This window comes from Bombus vosnesenskii, unplaced genomic scaffold, assembly GCF_011952255.1.
Source record: "Bombus vosnesenskii isolate JDL3184/JDL3185 unplaced genomic scaffold, Bvos_JDL3184-5_v1.1 scf7180000016262, whole genome shotgun sequence".
NCBI lineage: Eukaryota > Metazoa > Arthropoda > Insecta > Hymenoptera > Apidae > Bombus > Bombus vosnesenskii.
In genome coordinates, this window is record NW_022884331.1 from 641,527 (window position 1) to 665,879 (window position 24,353).

The 24,353-nt window shown below is 38.5% G+C and overlaps 1 protein-coding gene and 1 long non-coding RNA gene across 5 annotated transcripts in view; both read left to right on the plus strand.

The window, feature by feature from the left end:
• LOC117241980 overlaps positions 1-24,353 on the plus strand; it is a 172,949-nt gene that overhangs the window by 136,571 nt on the left and 12,025 nt on the right. Inside the window, exon 4 of one of the 4 annotated variants that reach the window (XM_033508301.1) lies at positions 19,573-22,880. The exons of the other annotated variants lie outside the window; for them this stretch is intronic. Coding sequence (XP_033364192.1) covers positions 19,573-19,701 — 129 coding nt within the window. The 3' untranslated portion in view covers positions 19,702-22,880. Of the gene's footprint in view, positions 1-19,572; positions 22,881-24,353 lie in introns of those variants that run through there. 4 annotated transcript variants of the gene reach the window in all.
• LOC117241990 lies at positions 930-2,808 on the plus strand. The gene is made up of 2 exons (XR_004495156.1): positions 930-2,031; positions 2,601-2,808. It is a non-coding gene; the product is annotated as an uncharacterized LOC117241990 (long non-coding RNA).

A 24,353-nucleotide genomic window follows, 5' to 3' on the forward strand; every position in this document is an offset into this window, starting at 1 on the left:
ATCTACAGTGAGATCCGTTATAACGTACCGCACGCGTACCGAGCGAAAATTTAAAGTCGATTTTCTCGAAAACAAAGCCTCAAACGAAAAATTTTTATTCTATATTTTCTATTCTATATATTCTATATTTTCTATTATTCTATATTTTATTATCTTATGAACATAACAACATAACATGAACATATCAACAACTTGATGAACATAATGCGTCAACAACTAGTAAATACTCGGCGGGTTCGCTAGCTACGCTCGTAAAGGGCGTATGCGGTAGTAAGATGTCGCGAGTTCGAGACCACTCTTGGGCAAGCCAAGGTGGAAAACCAAATATCATCTTAGAAGTATATACAACGGGCAAGTGGGCCCCCCCCCTTGCCTATAATGTTGTAGTGCTTTCTATGAGTGTTTGGAAAGTACCCCCGGAGAACGGTTTCACTCGTTGCTGAACTACACCTAGGCCCGCCCGTGGGGTTTTAGCCGATAAAAATCCGCGGGATTTCCCCACGTAAATAAAGGGGTTTTTTTTCTTTTTTTTTTTAATTTTTCCATCGAGACAACGATCTACAGTGAGATCCGTTATAACGAGACGTAATAAAATGCACGCGTACCGAGCGAAAATTCAAAGTCGATTTTCTCGAAAACAAAGCCTCAAACGAAAAATTTTTATTGTATATTTTCGACTTCTTTTTTCGCGTAGAATCGCCCCCTTTTCGCTTGTACCACCAATTACCAACCACCCCATATATTCGAATTCAGGGAAGTCTAACCTCTGCAAATCGAAGTTTTCTTTTATAAGTCAAAGTTTAAGCACCACTGCCTATGCGATTTGAAACGATAGATATATATTTATTTTACAATGGAAAATCGTATTCTAATTAAATGTCTACCGTAAATTAATCATTAAACTTTAACAGTTAAAGTCTTTCGTAGAATCTCTACAACTCGAAAAGTATTAACTGTACGAATTCCCTTTAAGCCAATTTGTTGAACCTCTCTTATTCGAAAAACTCGATAAGATGAAACCTCGAAAAATCGAAGAATTTTGCTATTCCTGGAAATTCAAGTTACCGAGATTCGATTATAGTTTTAATTTTCCCAAGCATCTCAACATCGTGGAGGGCATCCTCGGCCATGTTTAGCTTGGAGGCGCGTCTAAGGTATGCGTACCTCGAGCCTGGTATAATAAAGAAAATCCACGATGCAATAGCCGGAGCACAAAAGGACGAGAGAATAAATCAAAACGGCGTCGGTAATGCGCGGCTCGTCGACGCAAGAAAGGCTTTAAGGTATCAGAGTTTTATGCGGCATGAGAAATCGCTGATTTTCCCACGCGCGCAGTGGTACGCGCGCGCACAAGCGCTACCGGGACCGCAACGGAGGCGCAATCGCGTTTGCAAATGCGCCTTGAGGCCGTGTGCTCGCTCGTGCACTCGGGTGCCCGACGTTCGCGCTCGTTCCTTCTATCGGAAATATAATTGGCGCTTTGCAAATCCATTAACCGACCCCATGTGGCAGGTGGCGTTGCCGTATTACCGCCGCTGGGCCTGCTCGCTAGTAATTCATAGTTTCATGCTTTCCACTGCTTAAAGACTTAATGGAAGTTGCGCACGCATACGTTCCAAGTTGTGCGCGCATCGCCATCGTTATCTGTTACGCGTCTGTAGAAAAACAACCGTGCTCCCGTCCGTGAAAGATATAGAAAGTGTTATAACGTTTGCATGCTGACCAGGCCTTGCAACTCGTCGAGATAATCTATTCCCGGCCGTGCACGAGGCTTGTTTTCAGGGACACGTGCCTGCTAAACGCCGCTATAACCTCTCTAGGAGTTTCAGTCGAATGGAAGAAGGAACAAGCGATGATTTATGAAGTTTGCTCGACGCTTTGGAAACAGGGTGGAAAAAGGTGCTATATAAATAGACGACTTCGAGGGATTCAAATATTATTTACCTGTTAGAACAACGTTGGAAATGGGAGATAATTATAAGCACACGGTGATGTACGTAATTTGAGTACCATGAAGATACTTATGTCAAGGTACATTTACCGTAAAGAGTAGTTACAATAATAGAGTAAGGTAGGATTGTTTGAGTCAGCTAAGCCTCAACGTCTTAAAATTCAGTCTCTCCTCCCAAATATAAATAATTTAAAAATTGTTTATAGCTGAATTTGAATAATTACCAGGCAAATTGCTTACTTAAATCAAACATCCTACGGATATCAATGACCCTAGCTCATCCTACTCTAAGGATATTTTTGAAGAGATTTCATAATCTTGTATCTATTAACAGTGATGTGTTAATGCGTTAAGCACATTTACTGGGAATTTTAATTCTAATATCTTTTACAAAAGTTATTTCACCGTAATTCTTATAAATTAATGTTCAGTTATCATAAACCGATTGTTTAAACAATTATATGCAACGTTTGACGTATTAATGACAATAATTGTCTAATAGCTACATCTGATAATACTGAATAAAGCGTTATCGTGTAGTCATTTAAATTATGAATAGCTGAATATTCCATGCAGTAACGTTGCCGCTAGTGTCGAGATACGAAACAGATAACGTTAAAACTATAATAATGTTTACGTGGATTCATAGAGCTGGCGCGGAGCCCGCGCAAGACGGCAAATAGCAAGGCACAAAGATCCGTTCGTCCGCAATGCGATATAAGACCATGGGTTGGGTTAGATAGAGGATGCATTTGAAGCTACCATTAAGCCCGTGATTGATAATGCCCGCAGACCCGTTCTGCGCCATCGCGTCCGTTCGATCAAGGTCTCCCTGAGTATACCGATCGCGTAAAAAACGAAAAGCGCGTGGCGGCTGTGGCGCGCAACAACGCAAAATCACTGCAAAAAGCGAAAGAAGTGACATCGAGTGCACTGTCACCGACATTCCTCTTACAGCTCTATATCTGCCTTCTCTCCGGCAAGAAACGATGATTAACAACGAAATTTCACGATACATGCATAGTTTTAAGTTGGAAAAAATTAGCAACTGAACGTAATTGAATATTCATATTGAAATTCATGGAATGTTGGTATTAAATTGAAAAATATTCATGACTGGGAATTTCGTTATTCTTGCAATTAAGTATGAAAGAAGCGTAAAATAGTTTACTTTGCTAAGTACGTACTTAGAGATAAAGAATAGAATGTACGGCGTGTCAACGCATAAAAGAGATAAAAATAGCATCGTTGAAGCAGAGTATTCTTTTCATCGATGACGACGATGACGATGCAGCTGTTAACTAGCAAAATGCCATTATTTACCCAACCTTGACGATGAAAAGAGGGTAGGCAACTATAGCTCGGACTAAAATCTAGAAAACACGAGCGACAAAAAATGACTTGTGGTGAAACGACAGTGACGGAGCATGTGCTCTATGAGAATCATCTTTCGTCGGCGAAGATCAGAGCGTCCAACCTTGCTTGGGAAAAACGCTAAACGAGGTATTTGCACGATGAGTCGACGAATCTTATACACGATGCACCCTTTGTTTTGCTTCGAAAAATCTATGAACGTGACGAGCCGTGTCAGGTATTTATCCTATTTTGCGAAATGGATGTGCATTTCATTAATTTTTTAATCTACTCTATTATACTGATATTACAGAGGAAAAAATCGGCTGAAGTGTTCGCATACTTACGAACGGTAGCGTATGTCTGTCTTACTAACATTACCAGCCTTAGTAACATTATAAATATTCCCTATTTTGTGATAGAAAGGCGATTCCTTAAAATTTAATATTTCACGCACAATTATCCACATCAAGAAGATTATAAAGCTAAAGGGATAGAGACTGGTTGAAGAAGTTGGTTGCATGGATTTCTCCGTAACGGGGAAACGTAGCTTCCCCGAGAATAAGCCATCAGAAATTGCGCGAAAAGCATTATGACCGGTGCCAAGTTTCGTGTGGCACGCGAGAGATTACTTTCTAGAGCTCTCCGGCATACCTTCCAGTTGGAAGGTTTCCTCTAGCTCTAGGAAACGTCCGGATATGATAATAAGCGATGCTCGCGCCAACATTCTACGTTGAGCACGATTCGAACCCTCGGGGCTACGTACTGGGTTCGCATCAACAGCTCTCGGAGAACCAATCCTCTTCCCTGAAGTCGCTGTCACGACCACCTGGAACGTCTCTGTTCCGTGGATGGTCTTTTAAATCCCTAGCATCTTTCCAACAGTCACGCCTCCTCAGTTTGTTTCGCGTGCTTTCCAACAACATTCACAGTGTTCCCATGTTCTCCATGAAACAGCTATTTCTCGCAAAGAAACTTCGACTCTGGTGGAATATCAATGACAAATTCATACGAAGATGGTAAAATTGACTTTTTATGGTGACCAGTGATTGTCACATCTGGAGATTTCCTTTTGTAAACGCTATAATTGTTATAACGTCCTCCTTAGTTGAACCACTCATCTAGTGTATTTTCATCTTTTAAGAAATGCTAAAATATCGAAGTTTCCCGTGTTTCATATTTTAGTTATATATATAGCGTATAACTGTTTGCTAAAAATTTGAAATTTTCTTAGATCTGTGATAAATGCGGTAAGATTACTCCAAAGTAAAATATACTCATCTTCTCCGGTTAATAGGTTAAATAGAAGTCGTTAGCATTATTCTGAACTACGTTGGAATAGAACTAGAGAACACCAGTTTCTCCCAAAAAGACATACATTTCTTCGCATCGAGCGATATCTCTAAGTGTAAATAGTAGACTTACAATACGCTTGTAACGATACAGGTGATACACACGAGAGACCAAGAGATCCGCTTGTCCACATAATTAAGTAAAAACTACGACGCGAAGGTAGGTCGCAAACGCGTCTTCACGTAGTAAACTCTTCAATTGCGCAAATATCTCGGAGCCTCGATGGAAGAAATTAGCATAATGCCGGGAAGCATTAGGCTCGTGAGCGCAAATTGTGCGGCGGGCATCGGCTCAAAGAAATACACAAGGGAATAAGGAGGAAGAGACAGGCTTATGTAGAGGGTGGAACAAGGAGCAAGGAGAAGAAACTAAAGAAAAACAAGGAAAAAAAATAACAGGAAAAATCAGGAGCACGTCGTTTATTTTTATATGCATGAAAAGTCATCAGTAGTTGGCTGGTTGAAACATGAATAGGATCTGTCCACCGGAGAATGACTTGAGCAAACTGTCGCTAATCGTTACTGCCTGTGTGCGAAACGCGTCGTTTTTGCTTCTGATTCGCGTCTTGTTACCACGTTCAGGTAATTTACCACAGAAGCTCATATCAGGCGCCTTCGTGGGTTCCATGGAAGAAATCCAAGGAGTTGTACTATCCATGTAATCGTATTTATGGCAATACGTGATTACATTTCTTTTAACCGGAGGCAAGAAAGATAAAGGATATGCCTCCGTCATTTTTTCTTTTTTGTAGCGTTGGGATGCGCTATCTTATTAGCACTGTAAAGAAGGCGTGTAACCAGCGAAACAAAAAAGGATCGATAAAAGTGATCCTCGTCTTGTTCTTTTTAAACTGGAATGCATATATCATTTGTACATCCTGTTTAAATAACAAAGGGAAAGGAATATTTGCTCGTAATCGGTAAAAATTACCTTCACCTTCTTCTTTTTAAACCGGAATGCGTATATCATTTGTACATCCTGTTTCAATAACAAAGGGAAAGGAAAATTTACTCGTAATCGGTAAAAATTATCTTCAATTTCTTTTTTATAAATTGTAATACATACACATATCATTTTTGCATCCTGTTTAAATGACAAAGGGGAAAGGAAAATTTGCTCCTTTTCTCTGCTACCATATTGGTACTACTCCGCCAGAGAACATAGCGAGAATAATTCCACTCATCTTAATAATGATACTTGATCGACGATATGACGTTAGAATCGAAAGAGAGTTCTCTAGCTCACCGTGAAAACCGAGAGCTCGTTACGCGATGACGACACATCGGAGATCCATCGAAAGTCCATCCCGTCTGAACGTGAAAGTGTTGCAAGAAAAGCAGGTTATTACAGGTAGTTACAGGTGGTTACAGGTAGTTGAAGTACCGCCAGCTCTCCTTCGCACTTCCTAAAGGCCGTTCCCCGGCCTACGAGCACGATCTCGACCGCACACTCGTGTGCTCCTTCCTTTCCCGTGACGCAATATATCGTGTCTTTCAAAGCAATTCCTGTGGTTCGAGACACCAATATGGACACGCGCGTATACACACAGAGAAAGAGAAAGAAAGAGAGGAGGAGACAGGTATACGTTTTCGTGCGGTGTAACTGACCTGTCTCGAAGAAACATAAGTTGCGCCGCGCGGAGACCGCAGACCTGTCCATTTCGTTCTTTTTCCCTTTCTTTTCTCGTTTCGTTGCCCTTTGCAATCGGAATGCCAAGCCGGCCAGCTGCAACGAAAGTAAATGCGCCGGGGAAGACATTGAATTAGCACGATATATCGTGCACGGTTTATCTCCTCCCGTGGCTTTCCTGACCGCCGGACAAATTCTTTGATAGACTGTGCGCCAGCCGTCTACGCGACTAAAATTACCACATTCGCCGGCTTTACGACTGCGCGTAATTAAAAACTTACATTTTCATGGCTTCCCAACGTCTATCTTCGATCTTTCTTCGTAGATCGTTTGATTGATGATATACGTTTTTGGGGAATAACGTTGTATCTAGTGACTTTCACAGTGTAGAGTTATAGGGATATTAGTTGTTTTATAGGTTCAACCATGTCACTTAGCATTTATGGTAGAACATGTTTTAATTAAAGAGATACCCTGTGTTAAGAGAAACGTAAAAGTTTTGTCACGTTATAATAGAATTTATTAGGAATCAACTACTTGTTAAGAATTATTATAACATGCCTTTAATCTTCTTCTTTCTAATCGTTTTTTCCTTTTTTCTTTTTTCACGTGGCGCTCGTGATATGTGTTCACTTCCCATTTCAAGGTTTACGTTCTTACAAAACCTACTTATCAATACGAGCGAATTATTCGCAAAAATCCACAAACTAATTAATCTCTAAACCATTACTAAACAATATTGCGCAATCAGAATATAAGTTAGATTCTGCCTCCCTTAATTCCGCCATCCATATACAGCGCATTCATCAATTATCTTCCCGAAAAGCCGGCAACTTCCGGAAGTTGGTGCAAACTCCGAGCAATATTCAACCTCCAACCTTTCTAGCGGTTCATTACCTCCTCGATATTCTTGGAATTAATCACGCCGCGGCCTCGTTAATCATACGCCGATGATAACGCCGGGAAGAAAAGTGTTCCGAAGGAAACGAGCGGCGTAACCTGTCCCCTTCTCACCCAGAAACACTTTCTCCCACAACGAAAAGAAGCGAGACGTAAATCCTGCCGGTATCCTCGACTGTCGATCTCTCGCGCGTGCAAAACGAACAAGCGTAACACGATCCCTCAGCGTGCGAAATAATCACAAACAGTTAACAGACTGGAGTACTATCTCTGTAATTTTCGTGACTCAGTCTCGCTCCGAATCTTTTATAATTATGATACACAATTTATATTCTTATGTAATAAATGTTGTATCTTTCTTTTAATAAGAAACTTTCACAGTCCTCTGCTAATTGTGCTCCTCTGTATGCCGAGGATTCGAACTCGTGACGCGTCGTCTTCAGTTCTGGGCCTTAACGAGCCTAGCTGAGCCTATATTCTTATACAGTTAAAAAAATGGTTTCTATGTCAGTAGGTTTACGAGCTACGTCGGTTTTATGCATTTCGAATTTCACGAGGAAAAGCACACAAACCGTTTACATTTTTCTTCTAACATTTGTACTGACTTTTATCTATTTAACGAGACGAATATACAGGGTGGTGGGTAACTGGTGGTACAAGTGGAAAGGGGTTGACTCTACGCGAAAAAAGAAGTCGAAAATGTAGAATAAAATCTTTTTTTTAATTTTTTTTTTTTAATTTTTCCATCGAGACAACGATCTACAGTGAGATCCGTTATAACGTACCGCACGCGTACCGAGCGAAAATTTAAAGTCGATTTTCTCGAAAACAAAGCCTCGAACGAAAAATTTTTATTCTATATTTTCTATTCTATATATTCTATATTTTCTATTATTCTATATTTTATTATCTTATCAGCTGTAAAACACGTGTTCGTTGTAGCAACACTGAAGACCAGAGTTTTCTTATACCAGAGTATAAGGACAACTTGATGAACATAATGCGTCAACAACTAGTAAATACTCGGCGGGTTCGCTAGCTACGCTCGTAAAGGGCGTATGGGGTAGTAAGATGTCGCGAGTTCGAGACCACTCCTGGGCAAGCCAAGGTGGAAAACCAAATATCATCTTAGAAGTATATACACGGGCAAGTGAGCCCCCCCCCTTGCCTACTATGTTGTTGTGCTTTCTTTGAGTGTTTGGGAAGTACCCCCGGAGAACGGTTTCACTCGTTGCTGAACTACACCTAGGCCCGTCCGTGGGGTTTTAGCCGATAAAAATCCGCCGGATTTCCCCACGTAAAAAAAGGGGTTTTTTTTTTTTTTAATTTTTCCATCGAGACAACGATCTACAGTGAGATCCGTTATAACGAGACGTAATAAAGTGCACGCGTACCGAGCGAAAATTCAAAGTCGATTTTCTCGAAAACAAAGCCTCAAACGAAAAATTTGTATTGTATATTTTCGACTTCTTTTTTCGCGTAGAATCACCCCCTTTCCGCTTGTACCACCAGTTACCAACCACCCTGTATATCGAAATTCATTTTCTTCGAAGCTTTCTAGTTTTGAAGTTTTCTGTGTGATGTACCTGTCTCTACGGATACGCGTCAATTTGACGCAATCGTAAAGTAAGCACTGCCACTATAATAGATATAAACGCGATAAAAGAGTTAGTTCCTGAAAAAAGTAAACGTAAACAATGCAACGACGATACTTCGAACCTGATTTCTCGCATTTCAAGTGGGTGAGACGGCGTCACTATTTTATGTCCTACGTATTTACGTTGGAAAATCCTTATGCAGAAAAGGGATAAGCATTAGAAGAAAAAACAAAACTCGGTGTATGAATTGCAGTCGTAGTATGAAGTCGTTTTCGAAGTTTCAGTTATTATTAGTCCGTACACTCGAGAAGAAAATACTAGTGCATTTTGAGCATCAGTAATATTATTGTGAAGTTGCGAATTATTGTGAATTTATTATTGTGAAATTCAACTGTTCACCGTTTTGACAAATAGCCCTTGTCATTTATGCGTTCGAATATGTCTAGAAGAGGAGATAACACATTGCAAAAAATAGTCGATATAAGCGAGGAGTGCTCTAACACAAGCTACGAAGAGAATGAAAATAAGTAATTTCAAAACAAGGATGAATTTGAGATTCTCGAATCAGATGAAAGCGAAAAATAGAGGAATCGTCGGATAGGAAGATCTCCGGAATTTTTGTCACAGCAGGAAAAGGATGCATCTCCCATGCGAGTCTGAGTCTAAGAATGACACAAACATTCTCAGATTATCCAAAAATTTGAATGCAGTTCGTGATACAGAAATTGCGGTCGATGGAACAGCTTGGAAGAAATTGGAAATAGACGGTTCTAGCGGTAGACGACCTATCCACCCACTATTTAATTAATTAATAAAATATAAATTATCCCAACATTTGAGTGCAGTTCGTGATACAGAAATTGCGGTCGATGGAACAGCTTGGAAGAAATTGGAAATAGACGGTTCTAGTGGTAGACGACCTATTCACCCAATATTTATTAATTAATTAAATTTATTTTTAATTTATTAATTAATTTATTAATTTAATTTATTAATTAATTAAATTTATTTTTAATTTATTAATTAATTAAATATTGGGTGAATAGGTTGTCTACCACTAGAACTGTCTATTTCCAATTTCTTCCAAGCTGTTCCATCGACCGCAATTTCTGTATCACGAACTGCATCCAAATTTTGGAATAATTTATATTTAATTAATTAATAAATATTGGGTGGATAGGTCGTCTACCACTAGAACCGTCTATTTCCAATTTCTTCCAAGTTGTTCCATATTTAATAATTAATATTCAATTAATTAATAAATATTGGGTGGATAGGTCGTCTCTTACTAAATCAGCCTATTTCCAATTATTCGCACAAAAAGGAACGTGGTGACAGGTAGTGTAAACAGTGTCTTCCACTTGATAATCAACAGAAACATGTTGGAACATATAAAATCTTGTACTGAAGCAGAGGTATATCGTGTTTTAAGAAATGATTGGACAATTTCAATTACCGAGTTACTTGCTTTTATTGCAATTTTGTATGCTCAAGAAGCATATGAAACAAAATCATTAAAAGCTTGTTATTTATGGTCCAAGAAATGTGGACCTGTTTTCTTCTCGATCACAATGCTTAAAGATCAATTTATGCAAATTCTTCGATTCGTACGACTGAATAATAGAACAAAAGATTCTTTACATACAGACAAAATTGAGTATACGATGGGTAGAATAAATGTAATGTTAGACAATGCTGAATATTATAAATTTTATATAAATATATACCTCATAATTTCATTCATAAGTTTTATTTATATTGTTTTTAAGTCATCTTGCTTTGAATATTTTACATTTATTTATCACAAATGCATAATCCGCAGTCACATTATAGTCGATGATATCTCCTCGTAACACCATGTACGACTATTTCCTAAAACTATGAGTAGTTATCATTACGAAATCGTTATAGCAGATAGTTTAAAACTTTTACATAGTACGTAGTACACCTACTCGACCTACTCTGTTCTCGATATAATTTCGTACAAATCCGTATTTCTCTGAATATAATTAAAAATATGGAACTCTCATTCTGTGCACTCTTGCACCCGCGAATGCCGCATCAAAAAAAAAAGTTCGCAGTGCCAAATGTAACGAAATCGACGACAAATAGACTTTGCAAGAACATAGACTTTGAAATGAAAAGTGACTTTACCTGATCGTAAAATAATAATTTCCAAAACGCAAGGCCAGTTACCCTTCGACATTTACAAACACAATGCTCAAGATCTGTGAAATAAATGCGAAATGGCTAAAAATCGGTCCGATATTCCTGTAGTCGGTAAATCTGAATCTCATTGAACGATCGTTACTGAACGATCGCGCGGGACGGAGAGGGATAATTATGGAAGCATGAATATTTATGGAAACTCGTGCACCGTGTAATCTTTATGAGACACAACGGCCGCAGGACGTCGTCGGTGATGGCTCGGCACGGTTTACTTTGTCGGCATGCACTCGCCGAACTCAATTACCCGGGCTTGAAGGGATAGGAACGTAGGAGGTGAGGCATGGGGAGTAAGGAGGAGGAGGAGAGATGTCCAGGTGAAACTACGCGGTCGAAGAAGCGATCGATCGTACGGTTAAGTGGCTACTACGGGGCCCTGCGTTATCTACCCGCTGACAAAAGGACGCGCGATCTACACACAGTTGGGGAAATACGATCTACCTGCTGGTTGAACGGAGGCGCGTGGCTTTTTACGATAATTAACGTGAACCGAGGTTGCCAAGGATCGCGCAGGAGATGCCGCCGTTCGTACTGCTGGGCCGCTGGAACGTGGCTGTTGAATGAAAATTGAGATATCAGTGTGCACCAGCGTTAATGTGCACGTGGCTTTTTCTTTCGTCAAAGTGAAGTGGAATGTGGTTTTTTTTCTCCTTTTTTTTTTTTTTTTTTTTTTTTTTAGGCAGATAAATGGGTATTTGTGATCGGATTACTAGGATTGATGGTACGAAGGTGAATAAGAGGTTGAATATGCATGGGATTAATTGGTTGTACATTGTACGTTTTGATTTGCTATTGACGACTTTTTGTGTATCGAATAAATTTTGAGATGCGCCATCGAAATTTAGGTATGTGCAAAGAGGGGATAAAATGAAGAAAATGTTTGCTATACTATGTTTTCTTTTCTATTTCATATAGTTATCATTTGCACAGAATAAATGTGACTTTCTGAACAATAACTTTCAAATTTGCAAAATGTGTAGTTTAGCCACAGAAGTATCGAGATCAATTCCAATATTTGTCTACTACAAAGGTATACTCGATGAATCAACTGAAAGAAGAACAAAAAGGAAAGTATACACTCTGTCTGAGTGGTACAAGTCGGCTGACGAAGTTTTTTCGCTTTTAAGATAGAACAACACGCGAGAAAAAGCAAATATTTATTCTATAGTCTTTAAACCGCGTTTCCAAATATTTTTGAGGTTCGCAAACATTAATACATTTGCTTCTTCCTAAACATACAAAGTCAAAACTTTACAATATTTTATCTCCTTTAACCTGTTAACCGGGTCGTCCTTTAATGTTCCGTCCATAAAAGCTTCGATAATTATGAAATTAGAAATTAATAACAAAGACCGATTAATTTCAGTTAAGTCAACTTTAGATTTCCCAAATATTAGGTCATCCCATAAGTTCGTGCCGTTTTTCGAGCCGTTATATATGTTATTTTTTTTAAACACCTATGAATCGTTGTCTTAGGTATTTTCAGAACATTTGACATCTCTCAAACTGTCGAATTTCGTGATTTTTCAACAAGATCCCGAATTTTATCTTCGTCTGTCTGAGGAGGACGCCCGGAGCGTTCCTCGTCTTCTAAACAGAAATTCCCAGCTCTAAAACGTTGGAACCACTTCCTACAGGTGCAAGATGAAAGCGCATTTTCTCCGTAAACAGCACATATGTTTTTCGTGGCAATTGTTACAGAACTTCCTTTCCGAAATTCATATAACATGAGATGTCGAAAATGGATACGCATTTCACTCATGATTTTTTACTGTTAGAAGTCACTATGTTCACTATATAACGATCTTATACCCACGAAAATCTACTCTAGCCTGTTCTCGATCAGCTAAGCTCAAGTGCATTAATCCCTTATCGCCGTATGTTTATAAATCGACACATGAAATGTATACACAAAAGTCGGCACGAACTTATGGCATGATCTAATACATATAAATGTAATCTAATAAGAGTTTACTACCTATACGTAACAACAACAGAAGATGTCTAAATAAAAGAATTATACGGGATGGTTGGTAACTGGTGGTACAAGCGGAAAGGGGATGATTCTAGGCGAAAAAAGAAGTCGAAAATATACAATACAAATTTTTCGTTTGAGGCTTTGTTTTCGAGAAAATCGACTTTGAATTTTCGCTCGGTACGCGTGCACTTTATCACGTTTCGTTATAACGGATCTCACTGTAGATCGTTGTCTCGATGGAAAAAATTAAAAAAAAAAGAAAAAAAACCCCACGGGCGGGCCTAGGTGTAGTTCAGCAACGAGTGAAACCGTTCTCCGGGGGTACTTCCCAAACACTCAAAGAAAGCACAACAACATTATAGGCAAGGGTGGGGGTCCACTTGCCCGTTGTATATACTTCTAAGATGATATTTGGTTTTCCACCTTGGCTTGCCCAGGAGTGGTCTCGAACTCGCGACATCTTACTACCGCATACGCCCTTTACGAGCGTAGCTAGCGAACCCGCCGAGTATTTACTAGTTGTTGACGCATTATGTTCATCAAGTTGTTGATATGTTCATGTTATGTTGTTATGTTCATAAGATAATAAAATATAGAATAATAGAAAATATAGAATATATAGAATAGAAAATATAGAATAAAAATTTTTCGTTTGAGGCTTTGTTTTCGAGAAAATCGACTTTGAATTTTCGCTCGGTACGCGTGCACTTTATCACATCTCGTTATAACGGATCTCACTGTAAATCGTTGTCTCGATGGAAAAATTTAAAAAAGAAAAAAAATTTTTATTCTATATTTTCGACTTCTTTTTTCGCGTAGAATCACCCCCTTTCCACTTGTACCACCAGTTACCAACCAACATTATTTGAATGACGAATTATATCCCCGGTCAATAAATTAAAAGTAGAAAATTACGGGTAATAAAAACAGCGAAGCTAGTGATCATTGGAACGGCGTTCTATGCGAATAAAGAAATAGAATATCGGAAGCCAATGATCGCGTATATTTCTCGCTATTTTAAGTGGATAGGGTAACGTAATATCACTTTTCCTTGAAAATAAAGCGTTACAGGTTATTGTAAACTGTAACGTAACGAAGCATGTCTCTCGATTACTTTGCTAGCCACGATTGCGATACTATTGTTACGCTTGCCTATGCGCTAATTGGCACAAACGTTACGCGATTCGTTTTACTAATTAGCGGCCCGCTTGGAATACCGATCGTCTACTCGCTATCTCATTCAGTTTACGTCATTCAAGCCTATAGGAATATCACATTCCGATAGGAAGCATGAAAATTGACTTGAAATATAGTAACATCATCGTTAATTTCACTCGTACGTTGAAATATATGAAAATATCTATAGCCTCGATATATGTCATATCTAATCCTATCAATCATACGTTATTCGAAATTGTTAAATCTCTAAAAACCGATCCAACTAGATCCTCGAATATGACGAATATATTTATTATGGTTCTGTCATTGAATTTTAAATTTTCATTCTCGTTAAATATCCATGAAATCTTTAATATGATATTTAATTCGTCGGATATTATATTTCCTATTTCTACTAAATTTCCATAAAAGTTCACTGAAATTTAGGATATCCACTTTCACTATGTTTCCAATATATGTAATAGTTATATGTCTAATCTATAATAATCTGAACCATCTTTGAAATCGTTGAACTCGGATATGATCATTTCCATTGGATTTGTACTTTCATAAAATTATATCACTTTCTAATCGAAATCACTAGCTTCACGCTAGAATATCATAAAAGTCACTAAATCCCTGTCTCCACTAAATTGTCGCTCCGTATAAAATCACTAAATCTCAGCAGCTGCTCGTATCAAGTACATTGCAAATTGTAAAAAATGTACTCGCTTCTTGCGTCAAACGCGAATCGTGGCCGGCATAGCAATTACACGGCTCTTGTACGAGGCGCACGTTGTGTCTGCGAGAGCATCTGATATAATTTTTCAAAGGTATCCAGCTCTTCGTAAATACGCGATACCGAAGCGTTTCCTGGAAATCTTCATACGACACTCCGAAGCAAAGTGTTCGTCTTTAATACGCGTATCATATACGTGAATGCTCCTCCTCGTAAAATAAACTAGGACAACAACTTACCTGCGGTTACTGCGTGCACGTGTTTGCTGGATGCTAAAGACGTATGAAAGGCATTATTGCGAACGCACGTCCCGCCATCGTCGACTCCGTACATCGTTCTTTCTCATTTTCTCGCTCCAAGAACAGATTTACATCGAGCTCCGGAGATTAACTATCGGGAAAATTATACGAAATAAATAAACGTGGAAATGTTTCCACTGTTTCCAATGATCGACCTTGTTTCTTTACATTTTTTATTGTTCATTATATTTTAACCTGCTAACTGGGTTATGCTTTAAACAAAAGTTTCTCTAATAACGGAATTACACGTACGTGCATTTTAAACTTAATAAATATAATTATAATTTATTTTTTGCATAAATGCAATAGGATTCAAGAGTGACAATCTACATGTCGAGTTAATGTGTCTCCACTAAAAACATAACGCGTTTTTCGAAGAATTAAGAATGATGTTGAATTAACATCCGCTACTATCAAAATTTCACTATTCCTAGATTATTAGATTTATAAAATAGTATCTAACGCTTAGAATAAATCGTCCGAAATTTTATAACTATATTGTATTCTATCAAAACGCAAAAAGTGTGTATGTATCATGTACTTTAAAACGGTAATATTAATAATAAATTGCGTCCAATTTAAGCTCGATAATACGATACAGTGCAATGTCAACAAGAGTTGCTCAGCAAACAGGGACTATTATCGATTAGACGCGAATGATAATTCCCGATTATCTCCCTTTCGCTTGAGGAACGCGTACCTCGCACCTATTATCTCCATACTACGTCTTTTCTCCAACAAACGCTGTAAGTTTGACGGTGCATTGTTCCCATGCCGATGCATCGTACGTTAGCCGAGTATCGATACGGGATATGCTTCGCAGCCAATTATTATTGCCATTTAGATAAGGAACGCAGTTAGTTAAACCTGAAGATCCTCTAACGATCATCGTGCGGTGTTCGTATCTCTTTCGTAGAGTGCACCGATGCAAAGCCGGGTTCGATGATTTTTTACTCTTTTTGGGAACGTAGATGAACACACACGTGAGTTCAAGTGTTAATGTCAAACGTGAGGCGAAATGGGAAGAGTGAACGTGTCAAAATGCACGCTGAAGATTGTGAAAGATTTAGAAAGCATCGATTAAATGATATTTAGATGTTCTGTGAGATTGAAATATCAATAGATGTATAATTATGCTGGTAGGATTTCAGTTTGAAAGACGATGTGTGTATTTATTCCATAAAATTCTTTTGCGTTAGAGTAGAAAGGAACACGTAAGAGGACACATCAATTATTCAATTAAATCAAATGATTTAAACAAATTTAATGCTTTCAATATGTAGATAAAATATTTTTTTTATGTGAACTTGGGATACAAATGGCAAACATTCTTTCGAACACTTCTCATTGCGAACTATAGTAGCTATCCTGATCTTCTATATCGATTCGATATCAATCATATCTAAAATATAGCATTGTACGTTATTGTGTATTACGTAATATAAAATTACGTTATTACATTGTAACATTGTATAAACTAAACATCTGATCGACTCGTTGTATTAACTCAACTTTTTTTTTTATTTATTTATTAAAATTACAATCAATTCTCGCGTTGAGAATTTTCAGTAATTTTTCTGGCGTGGCGCAGTGACATGGCTGATTATTTATAATAAGTTAATACTTATTATAGATAAGTATAATTTATACGTAAGTGTTATAAATAAGTAAATATTACTTAATTTAGATAACTAATTGAATCTGGCGTTTAGGTCTAGCGGGTAGTGCCTCTTCAGCCTGCGAATCTGGTCCGTCGTATCAAGTAGTCCAGTGATTAGGGGGTTTCGATGTTTATTGACTCTTTTGCTATATCTGTCGCTATATTTTGCTATTTCCTCTTTGACTGTGGATATCTTGAGGTCGCGGTGTATTGTTTCATTGGTTACATACCAAGATGCATCAATTAGGGATCTTAGCGTTATTAACTCAACTTGTAACAAAGAATAATTCATTTAAAAAGACAGAATTGGACAAAATGTATACCCAAACGAACTTGTTAGACATCTCTAAAACCATACTCATACGTTGCAATACCTTTATGACATTCTTATTTATACGATAATTCGAAAGAAGCGTTTTAAAATTCGCAAAGAAATCGTCGTAAGTCATTTCAACGACATTGTAACTTACTATGACTTAGTGCAAGATATGCCATTATTCGCGGAAATGATACACCTTCCATCTGTAGCGTCACAGACCAACTGAAGATGAGCCAGTGTTGTAAAACTAAGGCCAGGTTGATAGCGGCATGAGTAATAATTCTTCTTTCTGGCGCAAAACTGATGGAGTTGTAAATATACCGTTTTACACGATAAAAATAGGAACATACTGTAGACCTTTTATTCGATAAAAGCAAATTTGAAATATTTTGAGTTGTTCCACTATCAAAGCAAAGCAACGATTTATTCTTCTGCATGGAGATAAAATACATAAGTTTCTTTACTCGTGGAATGGAAAAACTATTTTCCATAATATTCCATTCTCCGTTCTTCTCAATAAATCACTCGCGACCCAATAGGAAAAAGGCAATTCCATGATCAATGATTCCGCGTTTTCGATCGCCTCACGATGATCGAGCGCGCGAATGCTGCCCTCTATCGGTTCTGTCCCTTTGTTTTCCTCGTCCTCGAAAACTGCAAGCTCTCCCTTTGGTGGCCACTGACCGTAGCGAGAGAGAAGAGACATCGTTGTGTGTATCGTTGGTGAAGATCTACGATGCAAATGGGCCGCGTGCGAGAGCGCGGCGGAGCCAGGAGTCGCCGCTTTGAATCTTAATAAGACTTCACTTTCTGGTCTCGTTGATTACGGAATTAAACAAGAGTCCTGTTGGCCGGCAAGGAGGAAAGTTTAGCGGTTTCTCACAGTTACCGAGTGGAAACCGTGATCGAAAAGCGCACGAGGCAATTCAGCCGCCGCAACCCAATTCAATCTAATCGCCGACACCTTGTGGCCGATTGCGCCATCGGAAACGGCGCGTCGAATGATGAGTATTCGTCACCGGTACACGGAGAGTATCTCTTGACGAATACGTGTAATAAGACGAGGAATTGTTACGCGATTTGTACGAAAGTTACGTAAGCCTTGAAATAAATACCATTTCTCGACCTGTGCGTCTCTTTAATGGTCCCAAACGCTTCTCAATCTTGTCAGGAGAGCCTGCTAGTCGAGAAATGGGGCAACACAATATCGTCAACGTGTAATGACGTATGGTCGAAATGTCCCATTAGCTGGGAAAACGATTTGCCAGGTTCTTCTGCTAGTGAATATGATTGCAGTAGAACTGAAACTTTACTATTTGCGCTATTTGGGATTTATTTTCTCAATTGCATGATTCTGTTCTTCTCTCTGTATTTTTCGACTCGCGACGAATGTTTGAAGGAGAAACTGGAAAGATATGGAGATAACTATGAAATTTGGATCTATGTTTGAATAAGTACACGTATAAGAAAATACAGATTTGGGATAGGCTTGCGTCGTTATGTCAGATAAATTATAAGGTTCAGTCGAGCGATGTATGTTTTTTCATAATTGATTCTCTAGTCGATAGGTATGTGAATTGCTGAAATTTCATATAAGTCGGTACGCAATGCACGTGTTAATTTGTGATTTATACATATTATGCTAGTTGACTCAAAATCAAATATTTTTTTACAAAAGAAATTTTATATTTTCTTCCATATCTCGCTTCTTCCATAGTTCGCAAAAAAATGCAACTAGCATTTTTAATTTTTGTTCAATACATTTCAACCTTTTTTAACAAAATATTCATTATATTGTAATTACTGTAAGTATATTTGTAATTACATGTATCATAGAAGAACCGTATTTAATGAAATTATGAAGTTGGCAGATGGTAATGGGGGAACCTCGATAAAGGCTATTTCTGTAGAACTCGTTTAATATTCATTTAATAGTAAGTTCATATATAAACGATTATTTATAATACCGAGTCCACTGTGCTGCGAGTCTCGTCTCTGACTAATAGAATACATTATTATCTAGAATTCGATCTTAGAATTCGACAAGTACCTCTTTTATTATGAACTCCTCAGTTTTATGATTTAATTAGCCTATGATTTTACTTATACAACCTACAGTATCCTAAATTAAAAATGATAAAACAAATATACCAGATAGAATAATATATTCTCTATTGCTCGTAAAATTACTAAATGGCAACAATTGATAATATTTATCAGAGTGACTTTATATTTACGACACTGAACACAAATCCTCCATCAAAAGGGATGATCAGAGGAATCGTTGCTGAGCGATGAACGACGATTCACCGGAATGAAAAATATCCCGATACAATCTCGTAGAACGACGAGCAGTGCAAGCTTAGAAAAATGTCGCATCCGTTTCATGGCACTTTTATCTTTTTCCAGTTGTCACGAACACGTGACGCTATCTCGGATCGCGAAATGGCTGTGGGGACTATGATGTATCGGCAATTCGAGGAGAGCCAAATGAACATACTCGAACGACACTCCGAATCACCCAGCCAGCATGAATGAAGCTACGCCACGGAGATATCATCTTAACGATTCGTATCCATCAGACCCGATGCCAATTCTAGAATCCTGCTACCATCGTTGATTTCGCGACGGTATAAAAAAATCTGCCGTTTAAAATAAGCCAATACGAACGATCCCACTAGCTGTGCGTGTTCCAGTAACTATGGCTGTGGCTGTGGCTGTGGCTGTGGTGAAACCACTTTCTCGATCGAACGACAGCTATAGAGAGAGCCAGCCCCTGTACCAAGAATCGCCTGGTGTGCTCTAAGTCAAGTGCTCGATTTGCTCGAGTTCAGCGGCCCGTAAGCATTTCAATCGACCGACAACATTTCATCCACGGAAGCTAGCCACGCATACGCGGAAAGTCAATTAGAGAAACATGCGTGAGGTTCAAAGAGGGAATGAGATGGAAGAGAGCCACCTCCTTCGGAGAAGATGCGTTTTTATAGTATAGAAGGACGTGAGTGTTTATAGTAGTGGTCAAAAGTTTGGAACTACTTACATGGTTGTTACGATACCAAATGTGCTTTTTATTTTGCCAAGTGGGAATGAATGTCGTACTAAGTGTCATAAGTCATAAAAATATTAAAGATACTTTAATTCCGAATGAAACATCAATTTAATTTTTGTTTCTGATCTTATCTCGGGGAACCATATACAGTTGGTAAATATTGATGAAAACAGCAGTTAATATTAATGCTTTTTATTGAGCATTTAAAATATCAATGGAGACTTAATTCTGTTTACATGAATATATTTACTATCACTATGATATCTCCCTTTAATTTACATCGTTTAGATAAAAATATGTTTAGTATGACGTTAAAACACTCAAATCCTTAAACGCAAATTATGCACAAACTAAAATACATGTAGAAATTACAAAACTTTTTCACAACGATATATTTAGATGTATCTTATACGTACCTTGACATGTAAATCCCACATAGACGATCACGAGGTGTACAGTGCACACGATGTAGCATCGCAAAGTCGCTGTCCCTTGCAAACCAACTCGCGTGCACTGCTATCTCGATAATAGAATGATCTATCTGCAACGAGCGGCAACAATAAGCGAGCAAGATATTATTCCGATACACCAGGACGGACTGTATCTCAAGCACGCTGGTACTTGATCTGGGAGCAACCAGTACCTAACCCAACAAATAACAATACAGTATTGCCCTCACGTAGCATACGGGGCCTAGGATCACAGCGCCATTATGCGCCAGCAGCAACAGAGGTTCCTCATCGGATTCCTCTTCCCATGCTCTGTTACCGTACACACAACACTCTTGGACAACAACGGACAGACATGAATCATCCATCCTTCTTCCACCAATACTTAGAGCTTGACCATTCTCTGGTGGCCTCTTCTCCGCTGTCTCACCGGATCCAGTACGTTTTCAATACTTAATGCACCATGGATGAAGCCCCGTTCAATTACTCGCAACACGATACCATGGCTATTTATTGTGGTCTGCCGAACGGTTGGATATCTCTCTTCCTCTTTCTTCCCTGCTGCACTTCTTTCTTACTCTGAAACCGTCTTCTTGTTCTTTTTCTTCTCACCTGTTCTTGTGTCTACGCTCCTTCGATTTCCACTGTGCCATTATTTTTTCGCCTTGCTATCTATACATAGAAACTGTTCCGTCCATTGCCCTTGACATAACTCAAACTGCATTAGGATTCTTTCGTGTTTTTGAATCGATTTCAGAAAAGGAAGTTTGAGGTTCTTAAGACCAAAGTTCTGTGAGGTTCTTAAACTTAAGTTTTTATAGCAGTTAACAGGTTAAAACTCTGGGAATAATACGTGACAAGGAGATTTGTTTTGTTGAATTTAGTAATATGGTTAGCTGATTGGGAAGAAGTTATTATAATCCAACAGAAAACAATATCAAATAATTTACCAAAAAGAGTTTAATCTTTTATCAGGAGCAACTTATTTTCCTATTTTATAAAAAACTTTCCCTCAGAGAATCAAGTAAATCTAAACGAGATGTCTTCTCATAATGCTTGGGAGTCCTTCTTTCACTGGTTCCTCTAACACAGTTGCACCCCCTACAATTTTCAAACTTCCCCGGAAGAGGTCGCGACACGGACGACTTTATTACTATTTTCTCGCAATGTATCGCGTTTACGAGCGATATTCTGTGAATTTCCGGATCAAAAGAGAGACAGAGTGAGAGGCAGAGAGAGAGAGAGAGAAACTTCATTGCAAAGAGATTACTGAGGGCAGATACCGAGAAAGGTTATTCGAGAGACCATCCCTTCGCAGAAGCGGGGCGGCGTGCAACATGGCGAACGTAATAGACGATCGTTCACGAGCGGCTTTCACACGATAAACAATCGATACTCGACGTCCTGTTGTTAATCCAGGATTATCGTCCTCCGGCAGGGTGGAGGCTGTTATCGAGCAACCAGGAAGCAATTGGAAGCCCTTTTCACGCTGAGAGCTATTCTTGACGCGGATTGCTATCGTCTCGCGAGCTATCTTTCATTTGCCGACGAGATCGCTCTTGTATATCCCCTAGAAAGACATATGACAGCTATCATCTTTATATGAAATTCTATGAAACAGTTTGTTGTTTCGAAAACGGCTTTCATGCCTCTAGAAACGTCTGTACTTCGAAAGGGCATTGACCAAGATAGTAATTAGCATATATCAATATCATGGAGAGAGATGGTGAATCTCAAATATGAAATCTCAACTTCGGCACTTCACGCACTCGGAAGATGCAGATTCGTACAATATAAAGATCACACGAGGATAATATATATGTCCATTTTCGTGAATTTTATGACTTTTATGCCTTCCATCCTTATCAATCGATGCCATTTAGAAAAATATCCCTCGAACCTTTACAGTTATCTCATTGGTACTTCGATCGGAATTTTACTCCTAATGTTTGAATTATTTAAAAAATCGCAGCAATGAATAAGCGAATCTGCCATTCAGTAAATAAACGATTTCGTTCTGCGTGATCGCTGAGGTGTCTCGTAGTGGCTGACGGTAACATCTATTCCGACAAGCGACCGCGACTCACGCCACTCTGTCTCAGCCGACATTGTAACGATCGCATCTAGATCCTCGACTAGGGTTACTGTTGCTTCGTGTCAGGGACATGGACGTTTCCACTCGATCGGTACGGCCTCTTGAATAAACAGTAAACCGCCAATATAGTTGTTTTGAATTGGAACCTTTCCACGTATTTTCCCCTTAGATGACTTTTCTAGTAACTCTAGAAACCATAGAAGGTGGTATATTTCTTTAAAATTTAGTACTTTTGAAATACAGATGTATACTACATATTCCTATGTAGTTTCATTGACTAACAATCATTGGCATCTTTATTTTTATATTTATTTATTTTTTTAGTATTTAATATGAAAGCGTAAGGTTAGATAATCCATCTTATAAATATTATAAAATTAAATATTATAAATCAAATAAAAAGACGATTTTGGAAACATAGGATTGATTTACAGCGTATTGTATTCTAAAACTGCTCTCCTTGAAAGAATAGCTTCATTAATTGTCTAATTAATTAATAACTTATAAAAATACAATGTTGCACATACGCAAGGAACGTAAAAGAATTTAACTCAACCATGAAAAAAGGAACTAATTGATGTCCCGATAAATACACGGTCAAATGTAAATGAAAGATCGAAGAAAGCAAAGCCGCGGGGAAAATCCGAGAAGCACAAAAAGGAAGAGATTGAAATTAGATTACCTTCTAGTAGGTAAGGTCGAAATGAATGCAGATTAAAAGCGAAAGGAAGAAAACGCAATGGAGCTGGTGCGTGCCTCCCGGGGGCAGACGTCTCCTGACGTCTTTTTCAGAGGTCGAACGAGACACGACGAATCGCGGAGCGCGGCTTTACGCGTTGCTGCCTTCTTCCTCTCGTCCATTCCCCAGTTATGATTTCTCACAGTCAGTAATACGAATTACCGTTGGTGTATCGTTTATACACCTAACAGCCGATGTACATGCGACAGTAACAATAACAACGAAGCATGGCAAAGTAAGAAACTCTAGCGCTAGACAACATCAACTTCTAAACTGGCAGAGAGTTTTAAGCGCTCGCAAATAACAGCCTGAGGCCGGGCGAGATAGATAAGAGGTTAAAAGGTTCAACCGTGAGATCCCGAGATTCTCGAAATAGTTGTACTATTAACAAATCTTCGCACGCCTCGTGGCTTACCCCGTGCGAAAACATCTCCTTGCTTACTTTAACGGATTTGTCTAGCTGTTTCGCGATTCATGATAGTCATTCATAGTGATCGATACTGTTAGAATTATTAGATTTTAAGCTTTCAAGCTTAATAATGAACGTCACGCTTTCAGGCTTTCTTCAGGCGACAATCGTGTTATGAATTGTATTTTTGTTTAGTGAACATTGTCTACAGTTCACTTCTTCGCAAATACTTGAATACCGCATCCATCAAATGGCAAATACTGAATATCATGTCAGCTATATCCACTTATTTAGGTCTTGAAAACTAACATGCAGAAAAATTGGACGATATGTCAAACTAGTATAATAAATATGTCACATATGTGACATAATTCCTACACAAAACCCGAAGAAGTAGAACGCAGAAAATTCCACCGTATAGGAAATCGTTCACCATCGCTATAAATTCT